We start from the raw sequence: 26967 nt of genomic DNA, 5'->3' as shown, positions 1-26967 counted from the left end.
TTAGATATAGGAAGCAACTAGAAATTAAAAAACAAGTACAGGTATACACTTAGCTGTATTTAAATGTAGTATTTCAATACAGTAGCTTACTTTCTACCCCAGCCTTAGTTTGTGATTTCTAAATCACTATAGCAATTTAATAAGAAAGCTAGTTTCACTAATTGAAATTAAAGGCTAATTTTACCATTGTATGGACAGAATACAGATGGCAGCATTTAGAAAGCTGGAGATTGCTGTCTACACATAGAAATTTAATTTAAAAATAAGTTTATATCAATTGTTTTTATTTGAGTTGAGAAATAGTTACAGAGTGGAATTAGCTTGAGCTCATTCTTGGTTGTGAGTTTTTTTTCTTTAAGGTCATAATCATTTTTATACAGGATGTCATCAGCAATAAATTCTAGACTGTCTAAAACACAGCCCCGCTACTTCCTCATTCATTATTTCATAATTTATCAAAAACCTAAGATTGTTCTAAACATTTTTAATAAGTGTTTAATTAACTACTCTATTAGGCCCTTTTTTTTTTTTCAATTTGTACACAATACAGATTTTTAAAAAGCACTTAAGGATTCTATATTGCCATTTTTTGTAATGTTGCAAACTAGGAATAAATAGGTTGTTCCCATGACAAGATGAAATCCACCATTCAATATACCATGTGTCTTGCCTTCTCCATACCTCACATCTAAGCATAAAATTTTCTAGCAGGAATATTGTTTTAAAACACTAATTCCCCATCATTTTAATGCACATCAATTTACGGCTGCAAGAGCTTCTACTTCCTGATAAGCGCAGGTTTAACTTAATTCTATATTTTGCTACAGTCCACTAAATACCACCTCAGCATATGCTTAATTTACATTTTCTTCTCCACAGCTCATAAGACAGTCAGAAGACAAGTTATGTCTGGCAAGCAAGGATGCAGCTGCGCTGAGGCTGCCATTAGGAAGCCTCATTTCCAATGTATGTGCTCATCCCTCTTTCTCTTTCCTGCCTCACAGCCCAAAACAGTAATAAAATAGACTTCCTAACATCTAACATTAAGGTTGCTAAGAAATACAAGACTGTAAAGGAGGAAAAAAAGAAAAAAAAAAAAAAAAAGGATCATGTGCAATGTAACAAGTTGCTGCAAGATTTCCGCTCTGTAAAGATGAAATAGCAGTAAGAAAAGGCTGAGCCAGAAAGCTGCGCAAGGAAACAAATATGCTGGAACAAGTGAAAACATCAGTCTTAAGGCAACCTTCATTGGAATCAGCAGTGTGATTACTTGTGTATCTGAAGAGAAACCCTTCTTTAGTGTAGGATGTCAATCCAAAGATGTTATGAACCATATCGATCCTAGAAAAGCAGAAGAACCAGACAGACCTGAGTATGTTTCCCACTGAAAAAAAAAACCACCAGTTTTACTTACATTTGTAAAATAACTGGTTTTAATTCTTAAAGACTTAATGAAAATTGACCGGTGCTTCCAGGAACTCGAGCTTACAGTTCAACTCCAGGATAATTAGCCTGATTTTCAAAGACCTGAAAGCTCCCACTGACCTCCTACTGGAAATGTGAACTAAGTGGAGCATGAAGCATACTTTAAGCTACTGAGGCCTGGATCTCCCAATTTTGAGCACAAACATATATTAAAGGTATTACTGTCAAGTCAATTCAATACAAGAGCTGGGCTAGGTGACCACTGTAGGTCTCTTCCAACTAAATTATTCTATCCTGAGTTATGAACTATTATTTCTTTAAAAATAAAGTGACAGCAAATAATTTCCATGATGGAATTTCTGTTTCAGTTTTAAGTAAGGAAATAAACTACATAAGGAAAAATATCTGCCATGTGAGGTCTACAAACCAAATTCATTCTCTTCTCCCTGAAGATGGCATGATCCACGACACTAAATCCCTACAAAAATACTTTGACTGATGGTTAATATATTGTAATATTTTTACTAACCTGTATAGATGTCATGACTCCATTAGCAAGTACAGAAAGTTTTCCAGCCACTGATTTCACTCCTTGTTTAAACTGAGCTATATCAGGAGCTGAAGGCAGGACATTTGTAATATTGTAGCTCCCTAAAAGGAGAACACACACACACACAAGAAGAAAACAGAGTTTTATATTAAAAGCAGCCCTTTTTTTCCTCCTAAGTACAATATACTACTAGGAAGACTAAATACCAATGTCTGATCGATACTGTAAAATTTAATCACTAGGCACAGACCTCAAATTTCTTAAATACATCTTCCTTTAAATTTTTTTTCAGTTGTTCATAATTCCACCCAGAGTGTCATCTTCTACACTTTGTATTCCCAGCCGAGCAATTAATGTTTGGGTAATATATAACTTATTCTGCACTTTCCCTCTGCTGCAGCGCTCTCTATGCTGTACCCCAGACAGCTGTCATCGCCTTGCAATTCAAGGACGAACGAGCCCTATTTGGGTGCACTGTAGGCTTTGCATGCTCTATATACCCACATCTTTTGCAGTACTACATCTGAGGCTTGGAAAATTCTATAGAAATTAGTCAGGGTAAGTTAGTTTTAAAACTCCAAAGAAAAGCTGGCAGTCCAGCCTTCCCTAAAGCAAATACGGTTTGGCCAGCGTTAGCTCTACGCTGCTGTGAAAAGTACAGGCCTAAAGATAACAGAAATCCCGTCGCTTTCAAAACCACCTGCATGGTAAGTGCTGACAGGCTAACAATCGCAGTCCCCCACCCATCTGTGAGCAGAATCACCGGCAGGCGCCAGTGTGAAACACCTACACCGTAACAGGCACAAATGGCAGTCAACAGCTGGGGACTGTTCATGGGTTCATGGCTGGACTGGAAGATCTTCTCCAACTTAGAGAATTCTGTGGTCCTGTAAAGCAGCATCACACAGCCACGATCGCGGAGGTAAACGGGGCTCCCCAGAGGAAGCAGCCCCAGACAGACTCCTTTCAAAATGGAGGCTGCAGCCTGCGGCCCCAGGTCAGAGCCGCCGCCGGCCAGCGCTGCCCAGCTGGGGACTGGGACTGGGGCGGAGCTGAGGCCGCCCGCCGGCAGCTGGCTTCGCAGCCCCCGGGGACAGCAGGTCCCCGCGGGACGGGACAGTGCCCGCGGCCCTTCCTCGCCCCCGGCAGGGCCCGCAGCTCCTCTGCCCCGAGAGGGACGGCAGGCGCCTTGGCAGGGCCCGGCAAGGCCTGCCCGCGAGGCATGCGCTCCGCCTGGGCTGGGCGGGCGGCTGGCAGCACAGCCCCTTCCAGAGAGCTTCCCCTCCATCCCCTGAGGCTGGCTGAGGGCTTCTAACGCACGGGCACACCTCTCCTCCAGTATTTGCAAACATCCGCTGTCACCGAGACAGCCCTACCTGTCAACTCTGACTTCCTTACCACCCGTCCCAGTTACCAAAAGCTTCAGCACTTCCATTGTTCAAGTCAGAGTTACGGACATAAAATTTGCAGATCTAAATAACTTGAGAAAAGCTCTAACCACTTCTCCGCCACGTGAATTTTCTCGTGTTTTTCTGGTTATGCATGGTTGTCTGAAAAACTTATTGTGAATGAGGCAGGCAGGCAACTCCTTTTCTCGTAGATGCTGATTTTAAGGGAAATCACAGTCACCCACCTGACACGCCATCTTTCATAAGCAACAGGTCTGAAATAACACAAAGCAAAGGCGTTTCCTCACAGCCTTTGTGGTAAAACAGCTCCTACAGCAATGTGCACAAAAGCAAGCATCCCCAAACTGTTCTACCCTAAAATCTCAGCAGGGCTCATAAAAACAACTTTAGACTCAAAGGACATTTTATCCTGGCAAGGACCCCAGAATTACAGCAGTGGTTTTGTTGCCAGCCTCCAGTCTCCTGATTACCTTTATTTTATGGGACTAATGATGGCCGTGGCATTGATCCAAGGGCAGAGAAGCTCTCAGTGCAGCCAAACCTCTCCAAGAAGGGACACTGTCAAAGGACAGTCTTTGCGGTGAGGGGTGTTACAGAAAGACATGCAGGAAAGGAAGACTGTGTAGACTGAATATACTGTGAATTTATAATATACATAATAATAATTCCTGGTGTATTTTTTCCTCACTATTATTTTAGAGCAGTTAACAACCCACAGAATTTAGCAGGTTTAGTCTTTGTAATATAACTTTAAACTTAGAATTGGGTTCCATGCCAGTCACAGAGTAACCGACCTCGAGCTGCAGGCAGGTATTTCTCATCCCATTATTATGCATCTCTGCATCTCCCCACAAGCCCCAAGAACCTTTCCAAGTGGTCAGTGATGAATAATCGTGTGTGCACAATTCACGTACACACAATAAACATTATATAATTGCCTAGAAGTACCCTTACTCAGAATATGGTGAGAATTTTATCACATATATAGATGTGTACATAGAAAGGCACATTCATATATATACACACACAGAGATATATATATATATATATATATATCATATCACACAATGTGTTCCATCTTTAACTTATATTTACCTTTTCCTAGTTCATTCTCTTATCCATTACTGTGTAAAAACCCCACACAAATAGTTAATTCCATATAAAATAATTTATATGCCAAGAAAATTAAAAGGACAAAGAAAGTTCTAGTCAACAAGAAATAAAATAATATGCTATCACAATCCCATGTGTTATTGAAAACACAGTTTACAAATTCAGAAAGAAACACCATTTCTTTGCTTACGTTCCCCACATCTTTAAGCACAAGTATGACACCATGTTGCAAATGCACTTTCAAGTGGCTAAGTTACTGTAATTTCTGCTTTATGTCTCCTCCCCTCCTTAATTTTATTTATATTTTTACATTTCAATTACTAAAATCCAGTTTAAGTAGCTGGTAACAGGAGTTACTTCCCTACTAGCCCATGTAGTCAAAACATGCTTTCAGGGGATCAAAGCTGAACAGTCACATGTATGGTTTTTTCCTCCAACTTCTCCAAAGTAAAATCAGATGCTGCAGACTGTTTGCTTTTCCAGTCTATTTATATAATTACTCACAGATTTCAAGTTCTGCAATATTTTTTTTTCCATTTCTTCACAAGTTAAGGAATGAAACCTAACTGATCAAGTCAATAAAACGTTCCAGTATTTCCTACTTGTTCTATTTCACAGTATTGTACTACTCAAAAAGGGTGCTGGAAAGAAAACATGAGATATTTTCAATAGCCTACGGAGCTGCTTTTCAGACAATCTAACCTAGTTCTTCTTCCTGTCTAATTTGATGAACTATACTCTCCAACGTAAGGGGTTCCAACAAATCTTTTAAACAGACAAACCAACTGAAGAATTTCCTTAGTCATTTGGCAGTTAGAAGCAGATATTCTGAAGAATGGATATGCCATGCAACAGACTACACGGGAATTTCAAGGCCACTAACATTTTATTTAAAATTCTTCTTAGATTCAATACTATTGCAACAGCTATTTTCACATATATAAATAGGTTAAGTTACTTATGGTAACTTATTAAAAAAAAGCCCAACTGATAGTCAATTTAGGTGTTACCACATTTGTTTTTATAACAAAATATTACAGTTTTCCTTTGCTAACAATTATTTGCGATATAGTTAGTCTATTATTTGCAACAAGTCATGTAAAAAAACAGTATAAAATATAGAACTTACTGAACTGAAAATGCAGAATGTGAAATTTAAGAAAGTGGGTTTTTTGAATAATGAATTATTATTTTTTTAAAATAATGACTACACCTGTTATGCTTGACTTATTAGCAATACTAATGCATACAGCACCTGCACACTTCTTGCAGAATACAGCAACAGCCAGCTGAGAGTGTAACTAGAATCAGAGTACGGAACATCCTCACCCCATGATACAGATTCTCACTCTGTTCAATAGGTACCTGCTGGTTGTTTTTTCTGATCTTCAAACAAGTCAGCTGAACTTATTGATGAGCTTCCAGAAAGTCTTTCTAGTCGCGCCCTTGCTTCATACTAGAAAAGATTTGAGAAGAGAAAGTATTGTAACAGTATGCTGTCATCTTTCAAGGTCAGGTCAGATAACTTGTGAGATTATACATACAGTTTTAGAACATACAGATCCAGCTGAAGTTGGCTGCTCTGACAGTTGTTCCCATTTTGTAGCCTTCCCATGACTTACATTAGTCTGTCATCAGCTCAACTCATTTCTGAGTTGATCAAAGAGTGACATTTATCACTGCAACACCAAGAGGCCTACTCATTGTTAGCTACACTGAAATTGCTGAAAAACTATGCAACCATTAGAACAACTAAAAAATGTGAAATGGAGTGGTTGGGTAGGATAGGGAAAAAGCACTGCAGTTAGCATCATTAACCCTTCCAACCACGTGATGTCTTCAATCCAACTTTTTCTAGTTCCCTGGGAATGGTAATACATTGATTATATTTTTTTACATTACTCTTTACATTGTTAATTTTTTCATTTATAATAGTTCAAAAATGATCCCTCACCTCCAAAATAATATTAATCGGGTTTTTATTCCTAGGCTGGTTCAATTATATGTCATTTGTTGATCGATTTATCTGCTCAGTTAGCCTTACAATAATGTTTCCATGTAACAAATACAGAGAGGACAGCTGTTTTAGCAACGGTTTGTTGGCACCAGTCTGGGTTTTTAGAACCAACGAGGTATGCCTTCACTCAGCATCAGGCTGGTTCTTTCAAACATAAACACTGCTGAATCACAGTCTACCACTTTGATCAGCAGAGGAGGATGTCAGAGGCACGGTCCTACCTGCAGCTGCAACTCCTTAAAATGAAATACTGAATTATCAGAGTTACCAGAAACTTGTACATTTCTATCAAACAAATATTCAAGTGGACATAATTCCATAAGCTTACCAACTCTACCCATTTTAACTATTTGCTGGCTTCTCTTTATATAAAGAACATCATGTTCATAGTCAAAGAATATTTTAACATTCAAAAATATTTATCACTGCTTCCTACTTACATCAGCATGATCTTGCCTTCCAAAATACATGTCTGATGAAATTGCTTTTACATTGCCAAATTTCTTTTGTGCCTCATCTGTGTTTAAAGATGGTTCATAGTCAGGCTTACGACGAGACGCAGGCCTAAAAGAAAAATAAACTGCATTAGTGAGCATAACTTATTTACATCATGGCAGAATGCAATAAATCAAACAAGAAACACTATCATCTTTGCTTTGTGAAGCCTAAAAGTATAATAGTGATTATTTTTTTTTAATAAAAATTAAATCAGTATCAGCCCAGGATAAAGAAATTCAGATAACTAAGTTGATAGGAACAGCGAATAAAATTTCAGTGACAGGTTTACAAGTTGCTGAGCATATAGTACTTCAAATTCATTAATCTTGTATGTTTATGTTCAGAGTTCATTTAAAAAGCAAGCTAAATTATGTGAACAAGGACAGACTACTTCTACAAAAGCTCAAAAAACCCAGACCACAATGTTAGTGAAATTCAGATTAAAATGCAATGGCACAAGAAGGCTCAGTGTTCTTTGAACGCCTTCCACTTCAAACATACATATTCAACACTTGCCTTTTTTTACTTAAAAAAAAGGTACTGAAATAAGGAAGTAAGAGCGTTGCAGACATGAATAATCCCTGTTTTGTGTAATATGCATCATGGTCCACTCTTTAGGAAACAACAAACATGCTTGCGTTAAAAAAGAGGCAGTTGTACTTAAGTGCACAAACTGCATTTTACAGGTAAATGAAAAACACAGTTTTAAGTAAGAACAGAAGTAGAAAACATCAACTGAGCACACAAACCCCCACATTCTTACATTTTCCACTTGATTACAAAGATAAAAACACAGCTGTGAAAAAAGAAATAGATTTTTTTTTTATCCTCACAACAACTAGACCTGTTGTTTGAAAGTATCTTCAACACCTTGATCCTAACAGCTGAGTACTTTTGCTCCTTTGGTAACTGGGTTCTCTTTGGTTCATTACGCAATAAACAAAGCAAGTAAAGCAACTATGCTCTCAGAACACTGCAAATATTTGAGTTTCTCTCCACATCTTTTGTCTACTACTTTTTTTGATGGAACACGTTGGAAATTACCTCCAGTACACGTACGTATACTGTACAGCACTTAGCAAAGCAGAGAAATGCTTAAAATGTAAATAGGAATTTCAGCTCATAAAAGAAATTCAGCCAGAAAGTTGCCTGAAAAAAAAAAAATCCCACTATTATGACCAGGACTTAAATCCTATTGACAAGCTTGGGCTTTCTGTACAAAAATCACCCAGGTTTTCTTGGTATACCTGTCTGAAAATCCTGTACTTTTTGAAGTTAACATTATATCGACATCTCTGCTATTATTTTCTTTCTTCCAAAAAGAATCTGAATTGTCATCCCATTTAGAGAAAGTGCTGCTCCTCAAATCTGAAGAATCATAGTACCTAAAAGAAGAAAAAGAAAAGTGGGAACTTTATATTGTTAGGTAAATATTGCTATAATAAGTGTTCAGTAGCACGTAAGTTTTCAGCACAATGGTGGTGAATCTGGATTTCATAATATTGGTTAGAAGCTTTCTGCAGTTGAATCCAATGGAGTTTTGGTTTTACACACACGTACTCAACTGACCAAAAAGTTCAGCCTTTCTTTAGGCTGAATATGGTCATGAATATGCAGTGGACAGCCTGAAAGACACGGTCCCACCGCAACGAGCAGAGTTCTCATGACTTCAAAGTGTTACATCTTCTTTGGCGCTGGGGAAAGCACCGGGAAGAACGCTGTCAGGGTCCCTGGCTGGTTTAAGAGCGACCCTAAAAAACGTTCAGGATGGACCCTGCAGGCATGGCACCCTGACAACCCTGCTCTAAGAGGCTGGCGCTCTTGACTCTGTGCTAAGACACCAGCTGTGAAAAACGCCACCGCAACGTTCAAGGCACTGTGAACACTCCAGAGATCCAGGAGCAACCAGCCAACCCCTGGCACCCAACCGTGCCGTGCTCCCACGGGGGGTGACATTTTCTAGCCAAGGGGCTGTTTGTGGCTGATCTCACAGCCCCATACACGTCAATCTGTGAACACACAAACACAGAATCTTCTCCCATCTGCTGAGGCATAAATAAACATAGTTCAGAACAGCAAGGAAAGCTCTTGTCCCTGGTTCTGTGGTTTTTCTTCATTTAATACAAATATTAAGTAGCTCTGAGTTTTATAACACGCTTTATTAAAACAATGCTGAAGAACATATTTCTTAAAAGTGAGCCTTAATTTAAGAAGACAATCTTCTCTTGCATATCAAAACTGCAGGGAAAACACAAACAGAAAAAAAAGGAAAAAAAAGAATTTTATTAATTGTAGCAAAAAGAAAAATAAAAATCCAAGTATTTTGGGAGGCTTCAATTATCTAAACCTTGAGACATTTAGCTTGCTTAATTTACAGATATTTATCAGCACTCTAATATCCAGTATGATTATTTTGCTTTTGGGCACATACAAAGATGATATTAAAATTAGTTTACCTCTATTTCAAAGTCACAGCCTGGAACAAAGGATAATAACCACCTTACAGACCTTACCAAATCCAACAATCTGACTTTACACTTTCTTCAAAGGGAATGAATTTGTAGACCAACTCCAATTAGACTCTACTATTCCTATAACCAGAAGAACAAGAGCTGGGAGCTGCTAGGATACAATTTATCTCCTAATCATTGAACCAAAACACATTAAAAAGCCTCTTCCATTATTTATCCTTTGCCTGCTAGTAGGCTTATGAATAATTTGAGAGCAGTAACAGTTCTTTTCAAGGAACAATAGGGAAGCTCTGAAATGGTATGTTTTATTTTACAAGACTGCTCCCAGCTTGCTTGGTGCCACATTTGCATTTCTGCCACCCGTGATTACACTACAAAGCTATGACACAAAGGCTTTTGTGTTTTTATTTGCCTGTCTACGAGTAATTAGGTACAATTTTTCATGTTTCTGTGGCACCAATCCAATAAAGGCAGTTTATAAAAGCAGCACCTGTTTCTATTAGTCCAGAAACAGCTGTTTCATTGCAATTAGTGCCTGTAGGACTAATTATTTTTCTTCTCCCTCTCAAGAACAGTATTTTATAATTTGCATTGCATTCATACTGTGATCTAAAACTCGTCGTTTGGTTTTTGCTTACATCTTATGTCAGATACATAAAAGTCTGTCAAATAAGACTGCAGAGATCTACACAATATATCCAAGGCACAATACCTCAAAGATTTAATTTGTTTGCATCAGCATGCATACATGAGGCAACTGTAGTCTATCTAGTATCAGACATTGATATTCGTTTAAAATTAAATTGAAAGTTGAAGACAGTACCGCAAGAAAGAAAGAAAAAAGAAAGAATGAACACAAGTCATTCTGACAAAAAATTCACTGGATTCGGTATACAGCAAATAAAAGCCTATATGGCAACTCTCTGTGCAAGCAGAGACTAGACCCCCAAACAAGACAAGATCCCTAAACACATAGTTCAGATTTTTAGACTACCTTCTCCTCAGAAAAAGTAACTCATCTTCTTTATCAATACGTCCATCACGGAAGTAAGGTCAACTATTTCACATCTTTTCTGATTCCGATGTTCCCCAGGAATACACGACGTGCGCAGACACGCCCAACTGTCTTCTGGCTTGATCTTAAGTTCCAGTTATATTGTGTATATATGAACATGTACCTTGCATATACTTCTACTCCCACTCAAAATAAAAAGCTTATACATTACCTTGAACTAGAAGAGAAATACGAGTCTTCGACATCATCAGCGTACTTTTTCTTCAGCTTTGCAATTGCAGGCGTTTCCTGCTCTATTGTTTGCATATCTGAGGTGACTGAGTGAGAAATGCCACTGGGGACAGGAAGAAAATAACTATGTAAACAGATGACAAAGCTCACACCCTAAAAATGAAAGAAATGAAAGCCCAAATCTAGTTTCTGAAGCTTGCTGATAAAGCCCAAGCTATACAAACATTTAGAAAGGAGGAATGAAAACAAAAAAAGCCATGGGAAACTCAGCTATAGTTCTCTGAAATGGTGACAAGGACTTCTGAACACACAGACCATTCCAACAGCTGGAAAACACAGCAGTGTGACCTTTTCTTGTGGAAGACAGACTGTACATAGGTTGGTACTGTTCACTGAAAGCATCCTGAGTGCCTCCCCCAAGTCAGCTAACGAGGCGAACACCCTACTGACACCCTACAGTTCAGGTTAACACCTTTCGGCGGGTTAGAACTTAAATCTATCAGCAGCAATGCTGCCCCTTCCCCTTGAAAAATACTAGATTCTTTGATGATATTAAGTTTCCATAACACACTTTATTTTTTTAATTTCCTAAGTAAAACGAAGGATAACTGCATACAGTTTACAGAACTTCACATACCTTCTGTTGCTGCCAAATCCCATGCCAAGTCTCTCCAATTCAGTTTTCTTCTTACCAGACAGATTTAACTTTTCTTCTTTTGTGTTAATATCAAGGTCTCTGTAGGCCAACCGTAAAGACGATACACTAGAACAAAACATACAGTTAACATGTGACTAGAAAATGCTACACTGAACACCCAACCCGGTAACACGGGTAGAAAATTAACAATATATGTTATATCACTGTATTTTGTATGTTCTGTGCTTGCTGAAAATATTCATTATTAATTGGATTAAATCCCAACTATACGGATGGGAAGCCAGCAGAGATGACTGTCCAAACGGCCCCCTGGTCTGTATGGGCAGGTAGTCTTCTTCAAAGCAAATGTGAAACGTGCGACTGCTGAAACTCAGAGAACAGTTTTGCATCATCATTACATCAAACTGAAAGAGTCTTTTTTTCCACAGTTCTAATTCTACGTGACACCCAATAACTGTCAAAATTACCCAGCTGTGACACACTACAGTCCTGTGGCACTCACGAAACACCACCAGTAACACTCCCCCAACACGCAGCCTGGCCTGGCCACGTCTCCCTCCCTTCGCCCTCTTCGTGCTCTCAGAGCTTTGAACACTCGTCACAGATACACTCCTGAGACAAGTGCTAGACCACGCTCCTCTATTGATGCTGCCCTCCCCTGTGCCCGAAGAGGGGAGGACAGAGTCTTTGTGCTCCCCAAATGGAATATATTCTGTGTTATGGAAACTCTGAAGCATCCAAAACTTACCATTTCCTGCACAGCTGGCAACACATTTGTCATCTGGAACATCCTCACAGTTCAGACATCGTAAGCTGTCTTTCTGAGATGCCATGAACCTTCCTATACCTCAAAATGATCTTAACTACACCGGTGTAGCAGAGACAGAGGTTTCTAATCTTGATTACAGAATTGTAGAAACCCTGCTTAAATTTAATTTGTTGGGTTAAAAGGGATGCAAATACTAAGTTTAATGAGCAATGCAACAGTATTTTAATTCATAAGTTCTGGCTGGCATAAAACCCAAATGAACACTACCAGAAGAAAGGTAAATCAGATTGAGGATGCTGCTGGTAGACGTCCTGCTGCAAGCAGAAAGGAAGTACCTGAGTCTGAAACCCCTTGGAACTTTCTGTCCATCTTGTGCAGAAGCAGGAATGAAAAAACCCAAGTTTTTGACCAAGGAGTATTTTCTTCCTCTGTGTCTCTTTAACTATCGGGTAACTGAAACAGGCTCTTCCCAGCTTGATTTGTTCTGGCCCCAGCCATACCGACTTCACTTTAACCAGGAGTAGCAGGTGCCCCTACCAAAGCTCCCACCCTGCTGGTTCGTGCATCCCCGGCAAGGCAGGAGCTTTGCTGTGGCTGCACCTCTCAGAACGGAAAGGGCTCAGCAGCTGATGGCCTTCCCTCACAGACAAGGAACAGGGGCACCAGCCTGTGATAAGGAACGGGACATAGCTCCCCCACAGATGAGGCATCTCAAAAAGGAGGAGAGAGCCATCTCAGCCCCATGATGATCAGGCATCCTTCAGGGCTTTCAGAGGACTTGGAGCCAGAACTAAAAAAAAAAATCACTACATCTTATGTTCAGATGCTTGTAACAATAAAAGTCAGATACGAACCAGGATGCCATCTGTGGAATGACTTTTGAAACCAACAGAATCAGAAAAATAAACCTTCAAAGCACGGAGTATGTTCAGGGACATTTTAAAACAATTCTTACAGTATAGGATCAACTGTTACACAGAAAATTGAAAATGTTCTCTAAAATTCAACTTGAAACTGCTATTGACAAAATCTACCCAGCACTTTAAGTAGAAAGATTAACAGCCCACCCTATGACATCTGTTTTCATGAACATCAAAAATCATATTTATTATTGATTAAAACAAATAGGGATCCTGATAATTTGTTTTTAAAGTGACTCTTGTCAGCCCACAGCAGGAAATAAAGAAACTATACCAATTATAAAATCACGTTTTAAGTTTTAAGCCTCAGGACTCTTTCTCTTTCTAAGCACTAGACTACAAAAGCATCACTTCCATGCCCACCGTGTAACCAAGCCACACTGAATTCATTTACTAAAGCTCATTACTCAAGCTTTTAAAATGGAAACCACCACACAGATTAGTTGGAAGCAAATGTAATTTAAAAAGTACTCACCCTTCTGTAATTTTGGTACATACTGCCATCTACAGTTAAAAATCCAAAAAGTTAATCTCAAGGGAAGCACAGTTGTCTGGCCTCTACTGGGACAGGATCCATAAACTGAAGAGTACTGCACCCCTCATGTCTGCAGGCAGTTTTAGAGGGTTCTGGCCACTGCTGAAAGGTTGCAGCGACCTTATACTAAAGGTTGCCTTGGATCTATACAGATTTATACATTTCTGACAAAAAAAATGCATCACTACTTGGGACTTTCTTCCAAACTGAATTATAACATTAAAGATAATATCATAAAAGAATAAATAATAATGAGCAAACATTTTTCTGGACTCTTAGTAGTCTGTTCCTGAGCCACTCTACTGGCAGTTTTTGGCAATCACTGACTTTGGGGTAAAAATACTTCTTGAAAAATGAACGATCCCCTCGTGACTAGTATTTCTGACGCACACAAAACATCCATTTCTGCAGAGGCTACATAAAAGTAAGCAAAAGGAGTAGGGAGGAGATTACAGACCAAAGAGCTTGGTACTGTGAGCTTCAAGTGATCCTCTAATGATGTAATAATTCAGAAAACTTCTCAATAGGTTGTAAAAATTATGCATTTTAGCACTTGAGAGGACATTAAGCTTTGTAACAGTAAAAGTGTACACTAACATCTTTGATGACATATAACAAAATGTTAAAAACCAAAACACGTAGCAAAGAAATGTAGTGGAAGGAATCAGGAAGGGCACCCTCTGAGCTTTAGGGCTGAGTATTTATTAATTAAGATGGGACTAACTGATTTGAGGCCTCAGACAAAAATATTTAAAGGGTTTTGGTGAAAATGAAGGCAGTTCCAGCATAAGCCAGCTGAAACTCAAGCAGGCAATTCAAGTCATACCTAAACTACCCCCTGCCTTCAGCACAGGAACTCTTACCCAGCAAGTACAAATAAAGCTGAATATTTGTATGTTCCCTGTGCTCTTAGAAAGACTATTTTTTTTAAAGTATCCAGTTCACTACGCCAAAACAAAATAAACTAGGTAACTAGCATGGGGTAAAGGAAGTTCAAGTGGCAAGAGTCTGCTGTGGTAATAATTAAAGTTAACGTATTTTAGATTTCTTTCACATTTTATTCATATGTATCAGTAGAATGTCTCTTTTATTTTGTGTCAAATAACAATAACACTAAAGGTTACTTTTAAAATTAGCATTGGGCTTTTGCTACAGTAAATCATCAACTGTAGAAACATATACTCCATGGCAAAAAAAAGGGCCATGGGGAATTACTGTCTGGCCCACCTCATCCACATTTGAGTTTCTTTTTAAAACAAGACCTGCAGTTTTATTTGCACGAGATAATCTTTGGTAGTATTTAAAATGTTGACAATTACTTCATTAACATGAAATTAGGCTTCATGGTTCACCATTGTACATATAATTCATACTTACAGCGGCTCTTCCTTCTCAGTTTTCTTACTGCTATGAAGATCCTCTTGTTCCTTCATTTTATCTACAGCTTGTGCTTGTTTTTCAATCTCAGTAAAGCTCTGGCTGCTCACTTTTTGTGCCCCCAAACCACCTTTTTTGGCACCAAGCTTGATTTATTGAAAAACAAAAAAACAAAACCCCCAATATTGTAAGTGACACAAGCACTTCAACTGACTGAACAGTCAACTTTGAAAGCAACAGCAAACACTACACTCTGTTTGGGAGCATTGGCAAACAACAGTGAAAATCTGGCACAGAAAAGATATTTTTTCATGTTTTGACCCTCTACATGCTTCTACTAACTTACAAATTCAGCTAGCTCTGGGGCCAAGCATCACAGGATAATGAAACCATTATTAGTTTCAATTGTTCAGAGCTTGGCATGTTCAAATAAATATTATAATGTAAAGTGCAACTTTAGTTTCTTAAGAATGATTTTGTTGCATAGGAATAACATAATAAAACTCATTGCAATGGAACCTTTTGGTGCTCGTTCACTTAATTCAGGATTTACATTTAAAAGTGGCAAAGATTCTTGAATTAGTTCTCACTGGCCCGTGCTAGTGTGTTATCTTAAGCATTGATTTATACATATATTTAATAAGCATGTACATAGGCATTTATTGACTCATGGCAGGAGAGCAATATGCAAGTTTTGTATGTGTGTGCATGCATGATTAGCCTTTGCATGTGACAAAGCATTGTAAACTTTTTTTAGATAAACACATAATCTGAGAGATTCCAGTTTTGCACTTGTTCTTTTAAAATAATTCTATTTCTAGCTCACATTACTTCAATACAGGTATACATACTCTTTCATTCTGATTTTGAAAGATTTTAAAAACACTCAATACTACGAAGATGAACAGATACAGTGATGCTGATTCAGACAGTGGCACAGCACACAAACCGCTGTTAGTCTCCCATGTTTTTAATCTGCAACACTGCAGCAATATTAATTTTCACAGTACATCTTAACCTTTTAATGCTTTAAAGTCTTCATGTAAAAGCTCTGGCTTACATACATACAGTTTTTGTCTCTGACACCACAGCTCACAAACTGTGTGCGCCTGTGAGCTCAGTCTGGCTTTTCTCCCTGGAAGGGAACACACCTGGCATGTACCGCTTAGAATAAGAAATTCCTCTTGCATATTAGGGCCCTCTAGTGGGAGCAAGAAATAATAGGTTTCAATCTAAATTATTCTACTCCAACAAACCTTCAGAATCTTTTGCCATACAATAGCCCAGACTTAAAAGAAGTGACTCCCTGTAACACACTGTCACCCAGCCTAACACTAGGGCTGTTTTACTGGCCCTTAAGAGCCATACATTCAAAACAGCTTTTCCTAGAAATCCTGAGATATCTTGAGTGGTCTTATTCAGTTCTCAGGTTCCTTGAACCACCACTCTGAAATACTCAGCTCTCCTCATGCCTTCTTTACAAAGACCAGATGCCTAAGAAAGTGCTAAGACCCCATCCAGAGACAAGTCTGTAAACTATCTTGAAATTATCCAGAATTACCTGTAAATACAACCAAACACCATACTGCTGTGTGCTATGAGGTGAGGACTGCTCCAGAAACACAGATCTGAATGTCTCAGACTCACCTTGTACTGGCAGATTATATCACACGTGTATTTAGCCACTCCAAAGTGCTACTGGAACTCCCTCTGTTTTCAGGATTTGCTACAAAAACATTGCAGTGCCAACTAACTCAGGTGAAAGCCTAAAGAAGCCCTGTGACCCATTATCAGCAAGTGAGAGGCAAGGTTACGGGGCACTAGTGAACCTGCTCAGACAATGGCTATGAAAAGAAGTGGGATACAGATCTTGACATCAGTGTATGCTTTGACATTTTTATTTTTCTCATTTTTGAAAAAAAATATCACCTGCTGTTCAGGTCCAGACAGCAGAGAGAAAATGACACTCAGCTACACAACATGTGGAAGTCTGGACAGCTCTGTAAGCTCTACACGTGTAAACAGACCGAATTTATCTGGGGTCAGAAATCCACCCACAGATCTGAAGCACTCTACCACATAATAACAGCAACCTGTTACACAAAATAATCTTAACAATAACCCATTTTCAAACAGACCATTGACTGTTTTGACATAGAAATGGTTTTCAATTCCATTTTAGTTTCAGAAATTGTTACAGATACAAGTAGTGTTTAGCGCTAACTTACATGATATATTTCTATATTGTAATCTACACATTTCCAGAGATCTATAACACGGTTTAAAATACGCATTTTTTTTTATTTTTACTTACCCCCTTCTTAGCTTGATTTGGCTTCTTTTTTATGAAGGTGGTGTTCTCTGCAAGGATTAAATGTACGTTACTTCACATATAATTTTATTAATTCCAGAACTGAAGAAGATAATTCCCACAATATCAGCCTCAAAATAACTTTTGGAATTTATTTTAAGGCCTTTAAGTATTACAGCTTCTACACTACAAGCCTGAGATCCTAAACTGAGTTATGGGGAACAGCTCTGTGAATATCTCAAACTGCCTCTGATTGAGGATATTGTATCTCTTGCAAGTACACAACAGAGATAAAATTACCACCCAGTTTTCAGTTGTAGGTACCTGCTAGTAAACAGCACAAGAAACCTGGTTTTGCTATTCCGAACCAGACTAGAGGTCCACCTGATCCTGTGCCCTTTCCAAGATGAACCGTTTCCTGGATAGAAGGTATTGGCTGTTTAAACCCACCAGTGGCACAGGTAAAACACACCTGTATCATCATCAACAAAATCAGAAGCATTATCAAAGGTGACAACATACTCTGCCACTACATGAACAGCTTTGACCAATCGCCTAAGTACAGTACTTGGAGTCTGGCTTTATACATAAAGTTTTAAAGTTCCAGCCTTAATCCTCTGTATTAAATCCTGAAACACAGAAACGAACCCACATTCTGCTTTGCGTGAAGTCTGACACAACTCCTGACTTCGATGTTTTCAGTAAGACCCTAACAGGACTCTCCACATTCTGAGGCACTGCACCAGCTACCCTGAGCCAGGATAAATCCCCCACAATCACGTTTTCAATCAACAAATCTACTGAATGTTTGTATGTACAAAAAAAACGGTTTGAGCTGAAATTTAGCTGGCAACAGGCACACGCAGAACAGAGTTTCTTCACATAAGATAGAACTTGTGACGTCCAAAACAAACAAGAAAAGCACTTGTTTTATGAGAACACGTGTTAAAGATACAAATGAGAAAACCAGGAATTGTATGTGATGAACTATTTTTTCCAGCCTCCACCTCTCAAAAAACCCCCCACCAAAACCCAACCCCAACCAAGTGAACATAAACACAGTGGTGACGATCATACCTTCCCGAAGCACTGAGTTAGACCCAGACACCACTTCTTTACTACCCCTGTGCTGCTGAGAATCAATATTCCCTATTCTCAGAAACCTGCTCCTGCAGGATGATTGTCAAAATGATCAGTCACTGATGTAGTCTGTTCTACTCTATATTCCTCAACTTTTTTTACATATAGAATAATTTACTTAACACTGAATAGTGTATTAAGACTCTGGACACTGACAATATTGTATTACAAATACAAGATTTTTCCAGTTTGAATTGTTACGCTCAGTTTCCTGAAAAGGGAGCAAAAACATCTAGATAGAAAGACTGACCTATTAGTACAAGATGTGTTTACTTAACAAAAACAACAGGCTGTTAGTCGCAACCCAATGCTCTATTCCACCCGTGCACTTTAAATGCAGAACTTAAAGCAACCTACAGGTGTAAAACATTAACAGTCACCTTTAGTAGGTGTGATACCTGCAGCATTTAAATTCATCAGGTCGGCTGAGAGAAGATAGGTAAAACCAGAACAACACTGACTAAAATTCATTTCTTAGTACTAGTACACTGTTTAACAGAAGAAGTTGTAACACAAATTCAGATTTCAACTAATTCACACACACTGATATCAAAGTAAGAATTCACATCTCTTCCCAGTCACACATTCTCTGTTCAAACGAGTATTTAATACACTATGATTCTGCTTACACTCATTACCTAATGCAGCTTTCGGTGATCTGCTAAGGCAATCAACACTTGGTCCATGTTCTGGTCCTAAAACATAATGAGTAACTAGAGTAAGAATATCAGAAGGCTCTTTAGAAGTGCTTAAAATACCAAATCACAACTCACTGTACTCAGGGCACTGTTTGATACCTACAGCACAGTGTGTCATTTCTATCACAGCTTTACTAGTCACTAAAAGAGCTGCAGGCACCCAAAGATTCATCTGAATTTTTTTTCATCAAATTTTAATTTGCATTTAAACATTATTAAAGGAACATGCAGTCCCATAGATTCTAGCATAACCCTTCTAAAAAGTCCTTCCTCTCCTAAAACTCTTGTATTAATAGCAAGGTTAGGTTATTTAACTATTAAAGTAGGGTAAAAAGAGACTGAACAAAGAGACTACCAGAAAAATGCAGCTCAAAGAATCAGTCATACCTTCATAGCATTCTGCAATATTTTCTGAAATTTTCTGCTGTAGAGAATCTGGCTCTGCCTCTGATAGCACCCGCTCTGTATTCTTCACCTTGAAAAAAACCCCAAAATCAGAAACGCACACAAAATAGGATACAGCAGGTAAATATGAGCACTGAGCTCAAAGACTGCCTCAGCATCAGTGATTAGTTAATACTGGGTTCTTATGACTACAGCTTCTAGGTTTAAAGTCTGTTCTCAGAAGGGCAGTCATTCAAGCTACAAGCAATGCCTGCCCTTGTTAAAGCGAGCTGGTTTCAAACCACTCCTGAGCTCCCTCTCAGGGATTTCTGTGTGTTTACCATCCAAAACCATGATAGGCACTTTAATTGTGCTTTAGATTTATTTATGGTATGGCAGGTATTAATTGTCTTTACTCACAACAGTAATACAGTGCAAGAAATGTGGATCTCTTCTCTATGTATCATCACCAAGCTTCTTCCCACACTAAGCTCTTGCAGTTCCCATTCTCTAACACTCAATTTTCAATGTGAGCAGCCCTCCCGCTGCCCTCAGACACACCCTCCTCAACAGGGTTATGACCTTATGACCTGGTCACAACAATATCTGCTTAGTATTATCTTTTCCACCAGTGCTGTGCCACTGCCAGTTCATGCTTATTCTTCCCCAAAACCTCAATCTCAAAACTCTCTCAAACACCCATACCCAATAAACTCTCGCCCTGAGGGACGTAGACTGCTTGTCTCTACCCCTACCTTTGCAGCTACCTGGGAAGTTTGATGTGAAAGTTTACTTTATCCTACCGATACATTCTCTTAAGAGGGTTTGTATCAAGTTCCTGCTTCTTGTCCTCAACCACAAAAATATCTGCAACACTTTTCTGCTTAAATGTCTTTCTCTTCGGATTGCACCAGTTTATGCTTTTCTCCCTCAATGGCAAACAATTCTTCCAAGCTGCCTTTTGCAAACAGAAATACTCCTTTTTTTTTTTTTTTTTTTTTTTAAAGATAATAGACGAGAATTCAAAATAACTGGGGTTTTTTTGGTCTTTGCAATGAACATTTCTGAGTAATGCAGCAATCTTCCCAGTCTGTAAAATACAAATACTCTTTCAGTGTCTCAAAGATGCTGAAATTTATTTTTGTAAGACATTTAAATACTGGCTGAAGTAGAAGTTCCTAAAATGAAACAAATAAATAGCAAAAAGGCTGAATTTTCCCTTAAAATGCATAATTTTTGACAACTCACAAATACAACAAAAAAGGTACATTTTGCAATGTCACAACTGAATAACCAAAAGGAAAAAAAAAACCTTTTTCAACCTTAAGGCTCCCATAGACTAGAAAGGATGGTCCCGTAACCATCCAGAGACTAGTATGGATGGTCCCTTAACCATCCAAGGACTAGAAAGTCAGTAAATGTCCTCTCATTTTCTCTGTTCTTTGCCCAGGCGCAGACAGGAGCAACCTGCACAGGTTTTTACTGTTTGCTGCTGATGCACATGCACAACCACAGCATCATGCCAGGGTAATTAACACACATATGAACTGGTGAAGAGTTTTCACAATGAGGGCTAATCTGATATATCCAAGCTCTCTGAATTCTTCTCTATCCCAAAATATGCCTCATGGTCATACTTGTGTTTTAGGTGTTCACAGACTGCAACTATACTGGAAAGTAATTACACTAGAAGGCTTAATATTGTTGCAGTATCTAAGAACGCTAGCTGTAGTAGTAACTTAATTGCTCTAAGTTGAAGATCACAATTGCTGAAGTTGCTTTCACTGATATTTTTCAAATACCAAACTCAAGAGTCTCTGAAACATTACTCTGACATAAACACCGCATCTATCACCTTAAGGAGGCAGGATCAAAGAAACAAAACCCAACAGCAGCAGCAGCTTTTGGAAAGTTACTTTAACATTGTCAAAGAGGATGCAAGTATTTTGGAGGGATAAAAAAAAGATTCTGCTCAGAAAATGTTTTAAGAACTGTTAAACTTTACTGGTTAAAACCCGAAGTTATCACATAGTAAACTTCAATCAGAGCACTCCCAAGCAAGGACTCATGAGTCCAAGTGGAATGTATGCCTACAAAAAAGATAGTTCCGTTCCACATTTAGCTACTATTTGGGTCATTCTAAATTACCACCTCAGAAAGTGGTTCACATGCAGGAATAATTTTGAGACCCACAGAAGGAAAAGCAGATAAATGTTAACTCACTGATTTACCCTCTCTCTATAAGGTTTTGTTTCAGGGTTTAATCTTCATCACAGAACACACAGCTAGCCTAAGTGTTTAGGAAGTTAACAAGAATGAAATACAGGTAATCTATACCTTGGGAGAAACATGAGATGCAAAAAAGTCTTCCTCTTTGTTTTGAGGTGACACAGGTGGCATTGCACATCCATCCGTCCACAGCTAGAATTAAAAGAGTGAGAATTGCAGGACAATTGCATTAATGTATTTTTTTTTCAAATGCACTAATCTTAACACTACCTTCTTTTTTTTTTTCCCCCAGGTAAAAAATGTATTGATTTTTGTTTCCTGGTACATAGTTTTTCCTTACAAATTTGAGCTTCAATATACGACATTACTTTTTTTAAATTTCCTATCTCTGACATGTTCCTTCACATGAACCATTTTCTTCCCAACAAAATGCTCAGTATAAGCTCTGCTGCAGTAACACTGTCAACATTAAGTATTGCTATAGAGCTTTGTAAGAAGTAAGTTTTTTCATATTCTCATATGAGATATTTTCTTCCTAATATTCTTATTTTGCCCAAAGCAAAAAACCCTGAAAACATGACACTAGCAGTGCCTGGAACAGACCCTAGAACTGCATCGGTGTAGCCTGGTCCTCTGGTGAATCCTCGCCCCTGGCCCGAGCCCCCAGAGCTCTGCCCAGGATGCCTGATCTCGGGGCGGGCTGGAGGGCCCACAGGGCCTCTGGCCAGCCTCAGCACCCTGCAGGACGCGACCATCGCCTGTGACCTGCACTCCAAGGTCGCTCACAGGCACGGAACTTCTCACGGCTCCTTCTACCATGTGCAAGAGATACGTGACCAAAACCAATGACCCCTGTGAACAAGGTCACCGAATGCACAGAGGAGCTTATCTCACCATTCAACAACTGACTCTAACTAACCGGTAGAGATGAAATTTTAAAAAATGTGAGGAGGGAATGGCTGGTACTAAATCTAATTATCTGAATAATTTACTTCAGCAGTTTAAATAGCACATAATCACTTAAACTTGAAGTACGTAATTTAAAAAGATATTTACTATAATTTTTAGATAAGAAATGCACAAATATCAAACAATTGGAGGGAATCTGTAATTGAAGCAAGATAACAGCAGTTCTTCAGTGTCATTTAGGGAACCTGTCAACTTAAATGCACGTGGTACATTTACTTGAAGGTGCTTTACACCTAAAGCTGTTCAGTAAGTCAAAAATACTCTCTGGAGTTAGTGATGTGAACTATATCGTCTATAACACTTATGATAAAGAACTATTATAACCCATTAAATGTCATGCTATTTGATGTATGTATTAGAAAAAAAACCCACAAGCTTTCCTGCTTTTAATTCCCACTTATCTGATCAACTCCAAATGAATCAGTCAGACTTTAACAAGCTGAATTAAACCACCAAAACACGCTTTCTGTGCATGAAGAAGAGAACTGTTGTCAAACTTAACAATGTTAAAACGTTTAACAACGTTTTGACAGCATGCATGAACTGTTTCAGCATTTTTAATGCAAGTTCCGGACATAGATAACCTGCTTATTTTTCAAATATTATTTTTGTAGGGAAAAAGCAAAACCACACATTTACCTGTTCAAATCAAATACCACTTAAATTCCAAATATTTTGTAGTTAAATCTATTAGCACTTTTATGCTTTTACATGCTGCACTTCTCAGTACTTCAGTTCCAGCTAAGCAAAACCAAAACCACTGTACATGGAGAAGCGCTGACATTTTTGTTATGCAATACAACTAATATAATTTTAGAGCACACCTGCAAACAAAGAAGTTGTAATTTAGAAAAACACCCGAAGTTTCTGCCCAGAACTCCTGTAAGTTACTGCAAGTGTTAAAATTAATGTTTTGTACGACCCAGAAATGATCCTGAAATACCCAGTTGAGCTCTATCTCAATATTGTTTTTCAAACAAAAAAGGTAAGCTACAAATAGTTCACTCCCCAGCTTGCCTATTCACTGTAGTGTGTATCAGCACCTCCTGAAGACAGACAACCTTTTGCATTCCTAACCAGAAACTTCAAATGACTCCAGGGAGAACGAAGATAAAATTTTTCAGAAACGTTAACGACAGGGACACACACTACTCACATCAGTACCATGCTTCCTCGTTGCCTGCGTTGCAAGAGATTTAATCTTCTCCTTGTAAAGTTGAGCACCACGGCTGTTGTACTTTGCATTGGTATCATTTGTTGTGCATCCGTGTTGATGGAAAAAAGCAGACTATGAAGCACAACACAGAAAGCGCTATGAGGAACAAACTAATGCCATTTAACAGAAAAATGTATCACAACGCAGCAAAATACTCTGCTCCTCTACCTAAATCTAATCTTCTAAATAATGAAGTCTATGTAGATCTCCAAAATAAAAAAGAAAACTCCATTCTGGCAACCTCTTTACATACAAAGAAGAGAAAAACCAAATAGTGGGGCATTTTAAAAGCATATACAAATCGCAAATTTGCTGTCATACGCAAAGAATCCTAGTTCTGAAATTAAGTGTAGAAATGAAGAGGTAAAACTGATTGCCAAAACCTGTGCTTCAGAGGACATTCCTGATATTCTAGAAGGCATCACTTGACTTCATCTCTCATATGCTAGAGAGAACAATGTATATTCAACAGCACAGACAGCAAAACGACTTATAGAAGTGGTCTCCCTTCAAAACAAAAGCGTGTATGCACATAGATATGCATCCATATTTATATACAAATATGAAAATATAAAAGAAAGATTTTATTCTGATTTAGGATCTGAACAAAAGCAAATCAATACATTTATATCAGACTTCCACAAGTTGTTTGGGAGATCTTAAAAAAAAAAATCATTTTCTCAGTACCTAGAATTGACTAGCAAATGGTATCACATATTCTATGAACTTGATAGTCAAGCTTTTTTTTTGTAAACCAAACCCATCTCTTTTTGTATGGAAATAGGGAAAAAAAAAAAAGAAAAAACAGCAGAATATTAAAGTGTTAGACTTAAGGAAAGTGGATTGGTAAGAAAAAGCCTATGGAAAGCAAGTTTGGGTGAAGTTTCTTAAACAACATTAAGGAGAAAGCACAAATGAAGAAAGTTAAGGGGAAAGCATGCAGGGAGTTAGAAGAAGAGTAGAAAAACTGCTTAGGGAAATGGCATGTTCACACACTGAGTGGGTCACCTTAGGGAAGCACTCTCAGTTACTGGTGGACAATCTTTGAAAAAACATGGAAGAACAAGATTCTGAAAGAGTTGATAAGGGAAAATATCCTCTTTTAAAAAGGAGGTTGAGAATAATACATCAGTCAACATAACTTCAATTTACAAAACCACTGTGTAACAAAGTTATTGGTAAGTACATAAAAAATGAAGTGGAAAGTAACAGCCAGGATGAACTGTCCCAAACCGATCCACTGCTGTTTCCCCTCTGACATGCAGCATGTCTTATCTCCACTTCAGCTGCACTGAAGGTGTAAGCCAGATCTCGACCTCAGAGGGGCTCTGGACAGTGATGTGATTTGACATGATGTTTTCACAAGCCATGTAAGGAAAGACGGACACGGGAAGATGGCCATAAGCTTGGTTCAGAAGCTGTTGGAAATCATCTTTCAGCAGCTGTCAGTGTTTCCCTGTTAAATTAGGTGCATTGCATATTGACAAGGAATCTGATTGGGCCTTTTCAGTGATTTTTATTAATGACTAAGAAAAAATAAAATATTTGCAGATTATAACGAGATGGAAAAGTGCAAGAATTATGAAGGATGAAATCAGTGTTCAAAGGATTTCTTAAAAACAAGAGGGGGAAAAAAAAACCTAGAGAAATGAACTGGAAAAATAAAAATATTCCCAAGATGTGAGCCAGTAAGGACAGCCAATAGCTTCCAAGCCCAACAGGCTTCAACGTGCAAAGCAAATACTCAGGAGTACGTACAGCATTCGCATTTCCTCCAACCTGCATGCATCTCAGCTGAAACCAAGACCAATTGGAATCCAGTTCTGTAGATCTAAACAAAGGAAAACATTTTTGTTATCTTCAAAGCCATTTAAAATCTACCCTTTTTTTTTTTTAAGCTGTTTCTCACCCCCCTCCTTTTTTTTTTTTTTTTTTGAAAAAAAAAATCTGTGACAATACACAATGTGCAAAACAAATTAATAAAGCCATATAGAACTGCCACAGTTAGTTTTTCAAACTCTAAAAGCTTGGAAAACATGCACCCTCTGGCTGACAGGTTTTCCCTTTTAGAAAGCACCAATACGATACGTTTTCAGGAATCACATCCGAACCCTGTTAGCAGCAGGTGACCAGCACATGTAACGGACAAAATGACAACTGGAATGTGGTATCACAACAAAAACATGGGGCTCAGCGCAGCAACACCCTGATTGTTAGGAATGGACTCCTGAGAGGCCTCCTGTAACCCTCTTGTATGTGGTGAAAGGGCAGCACAGGAAGAACTCTGGTTGAAAATGGCTGCTTTTATCTGCAACCCATTCCTGGACGCACCTCTGTCACTCACTTCAAGCAGAGTGTGGCGTTTCAAAGATGTCATTATTTCTCGGGCCAAAAGGGCCCACAGGCCATAGCTCAGGTACTCACCTGAGCAGCAGCCGGGGTGCAGAGGCACTGCACCCACAGACTGAGCTAAACACCCGCCAAAATGCTCCCGAGCCCTCGGAACGGGCTTGCTGGGGCTCCGATTATCTTTGTACGCTGAAACACTGCTGAAGATAATAAACTAGTATTTGCCACAGTCTTGATTTGGAGGAACGATAAAAATATTCAAGGTGCTTACTCTGTTCTTCATTTTCATCACCTCCAGTGCAGAAACAGAGCTGCCAACAAATGCGCCCTGCTAACACAAGCAGCAGGCAACGGTAATGGGTGCGTGGTACAAATTCTGCTGAGCTCTGCCTGTTTCCCTAATTCCCAAGCAGCTATCAGATACATCAAAGCCAACACAAACATTAAAAAGGTCTGAATCAGCAGTTGAGAGAAGAACGGTTTTTCCTCTCTGAGCAGGTGTCTGAATAAACAAACAGAAGCATTAAAAGATGCAATTTTTACTATAAAAATACACAAACTACTTACCGAATGAAACTCAAATGAACACCGAGTGATCGATGGGTCCCTGAACAATCAATACAGAGAAAAACTCCGTATGTGATGCTTGCCCAGCTCGGGTTCTTCGCTCCGCAGTCAAAACA

The 26967-nt window shown here is 38.7% G+C and overlaps 1 protein-coding gene across 1 annotated transcript; it reads right to left on the bottom strand.

Moving 5' to 3' along the window:
• Positions 1-498: 498 nt before the first annotated feature.
• Positions 499-26967, bottom strand: ARFGAP3 (ADP ribosylation factor GTPase activating protein 3). The gene is made up of 15 exons (XM_026868419.1): positions 26852-26967; positions 25694-25766; positions 23876-24007; positions 21859-21942; positions 19525-19612; positions 19078-19134; positions 17303-17349; positions 14989-15134; positions 11367-11492; positions 10710-10832; positions 8260-8397; positions 6955-7078; positions 5863-5953; positions 1955-2076; positions 499-1341 (listed from the first exon to the last, which is right to left on the bottom strand). Exons 2-15 carry the CDS (start codon positions 25718-25720, stop codon positions 1324-1326), a joined length of 1323 nt encoding a protein of 440 aa, XP_026724220.1. The 5' UTR covers positions 25721-25766; positions 26852-26967; the 3' UTR covers positions 499-1323.

Source organism: Athene cunicularia (assembly GCF_003259725.1).
Source record: "Athene cunicularia isolate RWA chromosome 1 unlocalized genomic scaffold, athCun1 chr1_part2, whole genome shotgun sequence".
In the NCBI taxonomy this organism is placed as follows: Eukaryota; Metazoa; Chordata; class Aves; order Strigiformes; family Strigidae; genus Athene; species Athene cunicularia.
The sequence above is the reverse complement of the archived record's forward strand: the minus strand, read 5'-3'. Positions and strand labels throughout refer to the sequence as shown.